Source organism: Gastrolobium bilobum, unplaced genomic scaffold (assembly GCF_033153095.1).
Source record: "Gastrolobium bilobum isolate Gb01-03AN ecotype WA unplaced genomic scaffold, APGP_CSIRO_Gbil_v1 utg6679, whole genome shotgun sequence".
Taxonomy (NCBI): Eukaryota; Viridiplantae; Streptophyta; class Magnoliopsida; order Fabales; family Fabaceae; genus Gastrolobium; species Gastrolobium bilobum.
Window position 1 is genome coordinate 223231 of NW_026897753.1, and position 14060 is coordinate 237290.

Genomic DNA, 14060 nt, shown 5'->3' on the forward strand with positions numbered 1-14060 from the left:
GCTTGGCGTGACTCGAAATACTCGATGCATGCACATTCTAATATTGATAGTAATTATAATATTTCGATTTTATGGATTTAGATTATAATCATTCATAAAATTGAGTAATAGGATATTAGTAACTCCAACATTTCATTATTCACTTTAATTTAGTACCTTAAAAATTAGACGCATCGGTTTGCCAAAATATAACACAATAATTAAAGTTAATTACCCTGTCGATTTTAATTGATTTAATTTAATATCAAAGAGGGACATCAATTGCCGAGATTGCAAATTAACTTCTCTCGTGTTAATATTACTAAATAATTGTTTGCTTTGATTAATCACATCAAATTGCTATTTCGTTTCTTTTATCTAGCATCAAGTTTATGTTCAGGTGATTGAAGGAGGTTGGCGTATGGTCAATCACACTCCTTACCTAATTAATTATTTTTGTGTTTGAATCTGGGTTAATATCTAGGCTTTCTTGCATAAATAATATTTTTTTTAAAATTTTATTTCTTAATATTCTCTCATAGAATACAAAGCAAATGTGGTAACCATTGTTGTTAAAATCTCGATTTATCATTACGATTTTTACGTTTTTACGATTTTTTTTTTCATCAAAACGATTTTACTAATATTCCAAACGCTTTTACGTTTTTACGATTTTTTTACATTACGATTTTACATTTTATGATTTTGTAAGCCCTTTCCGATTTTACTTAAGATCTCGATTTTAACAACATTGGTGGTAACACATTCTTAAAATCGCTTGATGATATACTTTCAATGTAGAAATAAATAAATAGAAAATCTAAATTGACTTTTTAAAGTTACAAAGTTTGATCAGTTTTTCTATTACCTTTTAGATCAAGAATGAATTATTGTTGTATTAAGATTGAAAAATCAGGAGTGCATGTTTGATTTACCTTTTTAAACCCTAAAATTAAGATTTGGACAAAAAAATTATAAGAAACAACTAACAGCTTTTTTCAAAATTATAATATGAAATTTTTAAAAAACTAAACGAAATATGCGAAAGTATTTAAGACAATTATTTACTCTCAATTTAACACATAAGCATAAAGAGGTGTTTGTATATACTATATAGTACTTAAACCTTATCCATAATCTCTATACAGTTTCTGGTTACGAAGTACTATTTTAGTTTTTCTTAGTTGGAATGAATTGGCGGATACTAATCCACCTTATTCTTAATTGTTCAGATATTCTTAAATATACCTAAAGTATATAAATTATGTTATTATGTGTCTTAAGTAAATTAACATTAATAATTTACATATATTAATGTATTATATAAATATTTATATTTTAAATAAAAAATATACTATTTATTAATTGGTTTAATGTTTATATTAAATGTATTCAAAGAATCTCCTCATTCTGGTTGTTTCCTTTGGTCTTATAATTTGAAAGAAACCCCTTAACAGCCCCCCAGCTAGCAACTGATTTACAAAATTCAATTAATAACGAAAAAGACGAGAATGCCCAGCAATTTGAGGAAAGTTGTTGGTCTCATTTATTTATTAAAAAAAATTATGGTCATCAAATGTCCTGTTACACCTAGTCAAACGTTAAAAATGCCCTCAGTTACATCTCACGTCTATTCATTTATGTTTTCATATATTAGTCTTGAATAATAATAGAGCCTGTCAATCACTTTAACTTTTGAATTTATTAATAAATAAAGTTAATATAATTTTCCAAATTGGAGAATTCTTAATGGAAAAATCACTTCTCATATTATATGAGAAATATTTTCTTATATTATGATCCTTCTATTTGTATGTAATTTTTTTTTAATAAGTATGAGGTTACCACTAATTAAATCACAATACAGTCTATCAAAAAAAAATCACAATACGAAAAAATCAAAGCCTATTCTTAATATACCTAAAGTATATATATTATGTGCTTTGAGTCAACTAATATTAAAAAATTACATATATTTTTAAAGTAATTTTAAAAGTATGTTATATTTATAAAAAAATTTCTTACAATTTCTTATAATCAATTAGTTGCTATTGGATTAATATTAAATTAACACTTCTCACTTGATGTTATTTTGTAAACATGAATTTAATTTTGATCCAACGATAAAAATTAGTTATTTTAAATGTTTATAAGTTTTCTTTGAAATATATAATATGAAATAAATTTAAAATAAAAAATACATAAAATAACTTTCCAGCCTTAAACTTAGTTCTGTGAATACTTATAGGCTAACTGGTTACATAGCTTCAAAGTATTACTCTGTTAGTTTATACCACGTTACTCCATAGTGCTGTATATATTGGGGCCTTGTGGAATTGTTGATTGGAGTCGTGCGCTTGTGTTTTGTTATTAATATTTTGTTTGTAAAACTAATCCTTATCTTACAAGCATTAAAGTAAGTGTTTTGACATTGTCAACGTGATTAAGTGTATCAATACACGAGAAGGATTGGACGATGCGTGGGCGTATGTGGTCAGGTGCACCTAACTTTATGACTAACTCATCGCAGACACCTAACTTACTAACTAACTCTTCTTCATATGCTGGATTATTGAAATTTAAATACAGTCACAAATTTTTGTTTGCACAGAATAAAGTTATATTTATAAAATTTTTGTTTACGAACTCTTATAAATTATATTATATTTGATCGATAATACATTTTTGAATAAAGTATTATCGGTCTGATAATACACTCTTGATTAGAATATTACCGGTCAGACATAGTATAGTTTGTAAATTTATAAAAAAAAAATTTATCAGTATAACTCTACTTATATATAATACCTCAGATTTATTTCCCCGTTGAACGTACGTGTAGTCCTTTTAAAAAAACATTAGTTTAATAAAAATTTATAAATATACTACTGGACTTCTGGACCAAGGAAGCATCTAGATTTACAAATACGGACGTAACTCACTATCTTAACTTTTCGGAGATCTCACTGCCATGTAAGAAATTAAGGGCATTTTTAAAAAAAAAATATTAAGGGGTTGTCTTAGATATGTTTATTTTTTATCTGTACTCTTATTTTTTCAGATATTAGTATACACCCCACCTTATGTCTAATTAGCAAACTTTCATTTGTAGAACTCTCAAACACGAACACGTTGTCACAAGTCACAACTTTCATTTGTAGAACTCTCAAACACGAACACGCTGTCACAAGATCAAACTTTCATATGTATGCAGTGATAATATATATTATTTGTGTTTGTTCAGCTTTTGTTAAAATGTATGTCTAAGTTGTACCTTCTTCTTTATAATAATAATTAATAGTAATACAAGACAAAATTTGCCGGAATGATAGGGAGAGTATAAGTTTGTTCTTTGTAAACCGCGTCATTCACGCAATCGACAACTCAAACCCAAAAATTTTGTCCTAATCATAATTCATAAGTGGGTCTGGATTTAAATTAAAACCCTTAACGGAACTCACCAAATAAGAATTTAAGAAATCACCTTGTTGTGGATCACTTATGTGGTACTCACTTTCTATCCCACTACATGGAGCATCTCATTCCATCACTCTCCCATAACTTACATCCACTATCAATAACCACCCATTAAGCATTGCATCATGTCATTAAGTCACCTGCAAATTACCCACTAGGGGTAGAATCTCCTAGTGCATTCATCTATATATAACCCCTTATAGCTAACAAAGGAGATCATCTGATAACTCATCTAGGAACTCATCTGATAACTTATCCTGTCCACCATGGCTACAACCTACATACTTGTGCCCAGAGCACATTCTATCCACCGCAGGTGACTCACACACACACCCCTTGTTCATACCATCGGATTTTGGCCTAAGGTACAGGACTTCTCATTGCCTGTCATCTTTACCATAAGTTCCGTAGATACAAATACTAACTATACTGCTAGACAATTAATGTTCATTCCAGAACACACCTTATATTTTTTTGGAGAAAGATTATATTGACAAACTTTTTTTTATTACAAACTTACAAATAATATTAAGTGTCCATTTAGATGGGCTTTTATTCCTAAAAAAAATTGTTTTTTTTTAATAAAAGTCTTTTTGAGAATTTTTAGATGTTTGGATAACAACTTTTTAAAAAAGCAAAATTTAAAATAAAAGTTAAAATGCTGCTTTTTTTTAGCCACTAGTTAATTGCTTTTGAAAAAAACAGAAATTAAAAAGATAATATAGATTTATTTTTTTGGAAATAAGATAATATAAAATTTTAAAATACAATTTTAACCTCATCTTATCATACCCACGTAGTTAAAATTTTAATTTAAATCTGCGATTTTACGATTTTTTTAATCAAAACGATTTTATTGAAATTTCAAACGCTTTTACTGATTTTACGTTTTACGATTTTTTATTCTCCTTCCGATTTTAGGTAAAATCCCGATTTTATATCTCTTTATCCCATGATAATTAGGGACGTGCATGGGTCGAACAGAACCGAATTTTTTGAAAAATTGAACCGAATTGGTTTAAATGATTTGGTTCGAAAATGGTTCGTTTCGGTTCAAAACTGGTTCAGTTCAAAAGTGGTTCGGTTCGGGGTCGACCCTAATTTGAAAAAAATTAAAAATTAAAAATATAGTTATAAAAAACAATTTGGTTTGGTTTGAAAACGGTTTTGTTCGGTTCAAAATGGTCCGGTTCTTAAACTGGTTCTAAAAATCGGTTCGGTTCATGAACTGATTTTTGAAAACCGATTATTTTAAGGGCGATTTAGATCGGTTCAATTTTTTAGTTATTTTACACACCTCTAATGATCATGCGCTATTTTATCTCTCTTTTATTGTAATTTTATAAATAAAAAGTGCTTTTTTTATTTTAACATCCAAATAACTTTTTTATATAAAAGTGATTTTTAAATCATACATCCAAACGTAAAATAACTTTATCTTTTAGGAAAAGTACTTTTTAAAAAAAACAATGTATAAAAAGTCATTTTTTTTAAATGCTCATCCAAACGGATTTTAAGTCTGACTAATCATACACTTTTGATTGAAGTCTGACTAATCTTATTTAATATAATTTGTAAGTTTATAAGAAAAAAAGTTTGTCAATATAATCCCTCTCATCTTTGGTATGCTAAAGTTAATGTTGACTTGTTGGAAAAGTTTTCTCTTCTATCTTATTTTTACTTTAGCGAAATGCAATAGAGAAAAGAATACCTAATCCACCAATAGTCATTTTTTTACAAACAAATAAAAATAAAATTGTCTTTGGTATAAAAATAAATGATTTCTCTAAGGTCAATGTTATAATAATTTCCTATAAGGTTGTCGGCCAGAAATTTACAAATTTAATTCGACTAAAAATAAAATAGGATTAACGTTTTAGCACAAGCAGTACAGCCTTTATTATCCCCTCAACGACCGATCATACATTCAATTTCCATCAATCATCAGGCAGACACGGTGATTAATGTTGCATAATAATTGCGGGGTGCATATCAGATGATCTCGGTCGGTTTTTTTTATGGCTTTTGTATAAAATTGGAAGTATTTTTTATAAGAGTTTAATTTTGATATAATTTTCATATATTTTTTTATTTAAGAAACAATTTTGATTATGTTTGTATATAAGTTGTATAAGATAATAGATTATTTAAAAAATATAACATATCATTAAATATAAGATAAAGATTACACTGATATCAAAATTAAACATATTTGTGATTAAAATTTGAGAAACGACTTTTCAAATTTTCAAATCCTTGTATATATTCCATCTTTTCCCTTATATCAAGAGAAAGGTAAAATTATTATCATACCTATAAATAATGCTCAAAGAGAGAAACAACGAAAGAAATATTTGTGTGACAAAATGAAACCTCAACGTAACAATTTATTTCGAGTGTGTACATTTCCATGTGCATATGCATTGCCATCTTGTTAAGATACCATGCCAATCAATTGATTTAAATTATAAAATCTTGAAAATTAATAGCCATACTCGAAGTTCCATTTTGTAATTAATAGCCATACTCGAAGTCATATTCTAATGAAAAAGGAAAACAGTTATAAGCTTCCACCAACATTAACATATAACGAAGCTCATTATTATGCACTTTTTTAGGTCACCCATGTCATAGGCACTAGCTATTATGCATCGTTAATGGGCAAGTTCTCACTCATTAAAAAATGGAACATCGAGTTCGACGACAACGAACCAACTAGCAAGTAAATTGAAGAGCCAAGCCTTTGGGCGAGCCATGACAAAGAAGACACCAACAATTAAAAAAAGAAAAAAGGAAAAAAAGAACAAGTAAGAACTTGTAAGAAGTAACAAGTTTGAACCCATTGTTTTAAAATATGCAAATTGCAAACCAACAACGAGTAGACTATGCCGTTTCCCCAATTGCTTTCGAATGCTGCTTACAAGGAGAAAAAGAAAAAGAAAATGATGCTTTTCTTCCCTCTTTTTTTCTCTCTCCATAGAAAGTATAAATTATAAAAGGCGAATCAGCGATATGCATTCATTTATAAAATACAATAAAATATGTTATAATATAATTTAATATATTTTCATTATTGAACATGAATAGTTGGCAATCGTCATATTCAAAACAAAACAAAACCACCGCAATAGCATGAGTAAGCACGTTGAAGTTGAAAGTTGAAACCCCTCCCTCCAAATTATATAGTCTCTGTTATTCTCTCTCTCATCCTCATACATCTCACGACTCCACAATCCTCAAATTTTAAATCAGTTCCTTTACCCCTGCCTACTTCTTGTGTACATAACACCTCTCTCTCTCTCTATAAATTTGACATTTTCTCTGTTTCGATAAGCCATTCTGAGGGTTCAAGAACTGCGATGCTACAGGTGGATTTGGAAACACTGGTTTCAGCGTGTGCCGGCGGATCCAGCGATCGGAAAATTGCCTGCGAGACCCTCGCCGACGACCACAACACGGATCAGCCGGAGCATCACCCCGATTCGCCGCCGGAGTCGTTTTGGCTCTCGAGGGATGAGGAGTACGATTGGTGGGATCGCAACGCCGTTTACGAGCGGAAAGAGTCCACCAAGGGTAACTCCAATTCCACCAATTTGAACCCTAACTCCAATTCCAATTCAAATTCTCAGCGTTTCTCTTTGAATCTGAAGTCCAAGGCAGGCATCATTGGCTTGCCTAAGCCTCAGAAACCTTCTTTCGTCGACGCCAAGAACCGTCGTAACCACAAGCCCAGCAACATTAGGTTGTTCCCGAAGCGGACCGTGTCCGTCGGGAAAACCGGGTCCTCGCTCGTCGAACCGTCCTCGCCGAAGGTGTCTTGCATGGGGAGGGTCAGATCAAAGCGCGATCGAAATCGCAGGTTGAGAAATAGCCGAAGGTCCTCCGCCGGCACAGACACTGCCGCCGCCGCCTCAGTCGCCAAAGAAAAACCGGCGAAAAGCGGAAAAAAACCTGGTTTCTTCGACAATTTTCGTGCTATTTTTCGCTCCGGTCGCAGGGAAAAACTCGACCGGAAAACCGATACTCCGGCGGCGGATTCAACTGTAACGAAGAGCGTCAAGCGAGATAGCACGGCAAGCGTGAACGACATGTCGTTTGCGGAGTCGGTCTCGAGAAATAGCGTGTCTGAGAGTGAACCGCCCGGTTTGGGTGGTATGATGCGGTTTACGTCTGGGAGGCGGTCTGAGTCGTGGGGAGTAGGTGATCCAGAAATCCACGTGGCACATTAGCATTGGTGAAGGTCAGCGTTTCGGCGATGACAACCACGAAGTGGGGCCCTTCGCCATTCGGTCAAGCAATCGATATAAAAATCTCGCCACTGGCGAGTCTTATGTGTGGGGCCATAGCGTTAGAAGTCGTTCCATGGTGACGTGGCACGTTGAACAACGAAATAGACTTGATAACTTACTACTGTTGGAAAGGACATCCTATTTATTTTTATTCTGTGATTGAATATGCTGGGTGTTTTTCTCACTCTATTCTATTATTATAGAAACAAAGTTTTGTAAATATAGACATATAATGAGTGTTTTTTTTTTTTTTTTTTTAAAGTGAGCTGCTGTAAATTTGCTATCATTTGTTTCAATAATTATATTAATTTTCTCACTGGGCATGGGTTTGCCGGTTTTTCTCCATATTTAGCTAAACAATCAAGTTTGAATATGGTTTCACTGTTCCTGGAACTCTAGACAGTAGCTGCGCCTACACAAAATTGTAATGAATTAAATGATCCATATTTAAACGGTAGTGGCCCATTTGAGGTTCCTAATGTACATTAACAAAAAAAACAAATGAACAAATATCATCAATGCACTTTTTAAGAATTTAAAAATAAAAATATTTATTTTTAACTAAAGTTATAATGTAAAAGACATTGTAGTAATTGCAATAGTTTAAATTTATAATTTTGTTTAAACTATCTTCCCATTTACGTTAATCATATTATAATTTATCCCATCGGTTACGCTAGCGTGTTATATATTGATGTTTGATGCGAGAATTTTGTGACAACAAGTTTACATGCCCCAATACTTTGAATATAATCAGAAAATAATAATTTATATTGATTTATAACTCTAAGGAACAGTTACTATAATAGTAGAAAAAATATTGAAAAAGCATTTCCCACCTATTACAGTGACACGTTGATTTTTAAGAGATTAGCATTTTTTCCTTCTAAGATAAAAGCGCGCCTTTTCAAGAAATTTTAGTGACATGCTAATTTAAAAAAAAAATAAAAAATTAAGAATTTAGTTTATTTTTTATATTTTTTAAGCAGAAGGTTGCAAGGGGAATGTGATATCCTTTAGGTGTATTTGTTAGATGTCATCTTGAAATATTGCTAGGTATTCGAAAGTAGATAAGTGGTTTGTTCATATTTGATAGAGGTTATTTAAAAATTTGTCTAGCAATTGAACTTTGTATGCAAAATTGGACCAAAAACATGGTGCTCAAATCCTACTTGGAGGGTGGTATTTGAGTTATAGCTAGCTAAGTGAAGAAGACGAACGTGGGAGATGTCAAAACTACCATTTGATGACTTCAACATTAGTTTTCATTAGGGTTATTTTGTAAAAGGTTATTTTGTAATTTCAGCATGTTTTTCCATCAATATTTTATTTTCAACCAAACATAAATTCAAGAATTTTACTCAATTTTTCCAATAATATTTTGCCCAACCAAACAATTTTTAACTTTCTTATCTAACTTATTTTTCCTGCAGATCCTTAGTAATCACATTTCCTTGGTAAAAAAAAAATTCACATGTGCCAAACGCCCCCGTAAGTCACCGATTCTATAATTTTGGTTAGAAATCAAAGGTAACAGAGTTTGCATCATCGTACGCAGATTTATACATGGCAAAACATTTTGTTATGTTGAAGAAGATAAGTTCTTTGTCCTACACTAATAAAAAGATGGGACCTACGAGCATTTTTATTTTTTACAAATAGCGGGTTCTATAGTTTTGTCTCTATGACATGAAATAACTTATCTCATTTAACATGAAATTAATAACTCCCTTTATATATTGGCAAAAATATTTATCAGTTAATGCAGATAAGTTATCTGCATTTATTTACAAAATGAAGTCATTTTGGTATTGAAATCTTAAAAAATTGTAAATATAAAGACTATTATAACCCTAAAATAAATTAAAATTATAAAAACACCATGATTTCTGTCCCAAAATAATGTCGTATTGACTTACTGCAGATAACTTATCTACAGTAACTGCAGAAAAAACAAACCCTTATATATTTCATGCGAGTTGGAAAAGTTGTACGATGTATTAAAAAATAAAAGTTGTAACCCCCAAGGGTAGCTCAATTCACAATTGAGCTACTAAGAGTTTCCTTGGGCCAAGGGTTCAAATCTTGGTTTAAGCAAATTCTAGAAAAATCTTTGGAGGTCATAGGAAACGCTTCTCTTCTTGATAAGGGAATTAGTGCCTGTTTGGATCCTCTTATTTTTAAGCTAGAAGCTACTTAAAAGCATAAGTTAGGCCAAACAGCTTTTGGAAAAAGCTCTTATAACGAAAAACTCTTTTTTTATAATGAAAAAAAAGTTGAAAATTAAAAGCTCCTAGGAGGAGCTTTTTTTTAAGCTCTTATCTGTTTTTCTTGAATTGTGTGCTTTTTTTAAAAAAAATGAAGAGTGATAAAGATAGAGAGAGCTAATTTTTTTGAAATATGTGCTTTTAAGTAATTTTTAAGCTAAAATTTTTATGTAATTTTCAAACAACTTTTAACTTCTTTTTTTAAGCTCTTTTAGTCTCATGCATCCTCTGTACTGATCAGGAAGTAGCCTTTGAGACTATATTCCGAAGACAAGGTGACCAGAGGAACTTGAATGAATACCTCCAAATTCATACCAAAAATAAATAAATAAAAGTTGTACTAAGAAATTGAACTATCTTACCATCAAATCTTTGCATTGATGATCTTGATGATAGAATGACGAAAATATCATTTAATAAAATTGAAAAAAAATCATAATTAATTTTATTTATTCGCTCCATTTATGATTAATATTATTTAAGTTCTATGTTTTTTAACTTTTAATAAATAAATACCTATACCTATACTCGAAGATATGATCATGGAATGACCGTATTAGACGTAGAAGGTATTAGGGGGAACCATATTGACACTAAAAGAGTAGGGAGAGTGACAATTTTGTCACGTTTCACCAAATTATTTACCAGACTGCCACGTGAACAGTAAAAATTTCCGAAATGTCACGTGGCATAATTCGCTACACGGTGCAGCGAATTATATTTGCAAATAATTCGCTACACAGTGTAGCGAAATATGCAGTGTCAGGCTGCACAGTCAGCAAAAATGACACGTGTCAAGCTGACAGTAATTCGCTGGGGTGTGTAGCGAATTATGCCTGTTATGCTGCCAGCTTGGCACGTGTCATTTTTGCTGACTGTGCAGCCTGACACTGCATATTTTGCTACACTGTGTAGCGAATTATTTGCAAACATAATTCGCTGCACAGTGTAATGAATTATGCTGCGTGGCATTTCGAAAATTTTTACTATTTGCGTGATAGTCTGATAAATAATTTGATAAAGCGTGACAAAATGATCACTATCCCCAAAAGAGTACGACCACGTCGCCCATCAGGCGCCAGCAAGGAAACACAAGCCTTATTTCTGTGTCTTAATTACCTAAATTGTCAAAATCCATGACACAAGACGCAACACTTTATATGTTATATTGCACAACACTGATATGTGACACAGAATATGATACAACACAATATTTTATTACGTTAATTTTTAAAAATAATAGATTTTGACACGTTATAAAGCGTGTTTTGATATTAAATAATTTTTTTAATTTACGTAGTATATATTATATTTAATAATTTAATAAAAAATAAAATTAAACTAATAATATCTATTGATTTTACAAAAAAATATAAAATATTCTAAATATTTATATTAGACTCAATAAAATGATAATCGTAATCCAACGAATTTAATATTTGAAACTAAAAACATATTGCAACGCAATTTTTAAACTATTTTTTAAAGGGAAAAATGTTTCCGCAGTTAATGCAGAGAAGTTATCTGCATTTATTCCCAAAACGACGTCGTTTTGGTATTGAAATCTTAAAAAATTATAAATATAAAGACTATTATAACTCTAAAATAAATTAAAATTACAAAAATACTATGATTTCCGTTTCAAAACGACGTCGTATTAACTTACTGCAGATAACTTATCTATAGTAACGGCAGAAAAAAAGCAAACATTTTTTAAATCTCTACAATACATGTTAAAATGTCGGGAGTGTTAAAAAGTATCAAACGTAACACATTAGTTTTTTTTTTTTTTTTTGATAACATAACACATTAGTTTTTAAAGTGCAGTACATCATAGTTTATATGGTAAGTTACTGTTGAATCATGTTTGCCAGGCGTAGCTACTAGCTAGTTTGGGCCATCACTCAACTAAACGAATTTTTTTGGGCTTTTTTAAGTAAATAATTAAATTGGTTCGTGAAAGATATGGAATTAAAAGAACGAAATTGTCTCTTAGTCCTTGAACATGTCATTTATCGATCAATTTCGTCCCTTCGTTCAAGGGCGACAATTAACATTCATGAAACTACAGGTGTGGCAATTTTTCGCATATGTGACAAGGATCACGCAGATGTGGCAAGAGTAGTTGGAGGGAGCCAAAATGACATCGTTTATGATAATACAGGGATATTTTCTTTTTCCTCTTTATTTCTTCCCTATTTTTATCATGCCCTAAAACCTTAAGATCAATAATATTTGGTTATAATAAGTTATATATAGTGAATCTTAATCGTTGATTTCATTTTCATCAAATAATTTAGAATCATTAATAAAATCAACTTACATCATCATAAGACCTGATAGACAAGCTGTACTCTATCAATTTGAGTAGGTTTGATACTTCAATTATGTTTTTAATGTTTCAATTCCCCTTACTTATTATGCATATTTTGCAACTTTTCAAACTCACTAGTATGTTGAAGGTAAAACATCTTAAGAAACTCTACAAAGTGATAAAAGAAGGATTTTAGAAGTAAAGTTAATCAAGGTGAGAATAAATAATAAAATAGTTAATAATTTTTTTAAAAGTTTTAAATAAAGACAAATTAAAAAAATCATAAACAAATAAAAAATTAGAGTTTGAGTCTACCAAAAAAATAAATAGATTTTGAATAAGAATGTTAGAATCTCAATAGTACAAAAAAATTACTAAAATGCAGGATTATTCGCGGTCTGAATTGGATCAATTTTGAATTAAAAATCACCTGATTCAATCTCTTTGGTTAATTTGATCATTTAATCATCTATTCGGTTTTAGATTTTTTTTCAAATTTGATCCAATTTTATTCAGTTTGAATTAGATCGATTTTCGATTTTTCAAAAAGTCTAAAATTTAAGCCAAAATCACTAGCTATATCGAAATGAAGCCATACAACTTTACAAACTATTAAAAAATTTCAGTCTTCAAACTAAAATAAGTCTTAAAAGTCATAAAGAGTAAAAATAGATGCATAGAAAATAAAAAACTAAAACAAGATAGTTTGCTATGAAGGAAGTAACTAAGTAAGAGTTAAGAGTTACTGAATTAAGGAAAAAGGCATTAGCGGAATTTCAAAAATAATAAATACATAACAGATTGAATTGGTATAGTAATCAAACTGAAAATTGATCTAATCCAATTAAAAATATGTGGGTTTTTTTTTTAATATTTTTTAATTTTCAGTTAATTTGGTTATTGATTTTTCGGTTCAGTCAACACGATTTGAATCGGTTGATGGATACTCCTAATATAAGATATTATATTTATTACATTTTGTGCCGTGTATGGTAGGAAAATATTTTTAGTGCAACTATTGTATGAGTACTTGGTAGATCATTTATAAAATATAAAAAAAATAATACTTTTATATTATTCCTATTTCTATGGTTATTTTTTTTTGGGATATGTTTTTCTCATGTTACATGAGATAACATACCCTTCCTACTCATACATCAAAAGTTGTGCTAGCATTTATTTTTATTTTTATTTTTTTTTAAAAAGAGTGGGTCCCACATGCTTTGTGTCTATAGCATGAGATAACAAGTCTCCTGTAACACGAGACTTGTATTTCCCTTTTTATTTATATCCCATATTTTTTTTTTTCATTTTATGGCAAAAGAATAGGTAATCTTGCTCCACCGAAAATGAGCCAACAGAGATGCATCTGATTCTAAACTTACACAGTATCAAGATATTTTTGTGACCTTGGACCTTCTAAGTAGTGCTCCTATTTCCTGTTCCACCCACATATGTCTACTAATTCCAGGGGAGGTTGACGACTAAGGTTTTGACTGGTTAGACAGGAAGCTTCAAAGAACGACTAAGTCTGAAACACGTTGCGTTTACTAAGTACAATCATTCGATTGATTCTATTGAATCAACATGATGACTGTTAATGAAGTCCAAAAAAGCAGAAGTAAATGCATACAACTGAAAACGAAAGGCATTGACCTCAATCTTAGATTACTAGAGGATTCCAATGGTGTACAGAACTAAAAAAAAAGTCCTAACATTCCTGTTGAAGCAGTT

At 30.6% G+C, this 14060-nt stretch overlaps 1 protein-coding gene across 1 annotated transcript; it reads left to right on the top strand.

The window, feature by feature from the left end:
- Positions 1-6612: 6612 nt before the first annotated feature.
- Positions 6613-8006, top strand: LOC133309902 (uncharacterized). The gene has a single exon (XM_061510767.1). The coding sequence runs from the start codon at positions 6816-6818 to the stop codon at positions 7683-7685; it is 870 nt and encodes a 289-aa protein (XP_061366751.1). The 5' UTR covers positions 6613-6815; the 3' UTR covers positions 7686-8006.
- The last annotated feature ends 6054 nt before the right edge of the window (positions 8007-14060 follow it).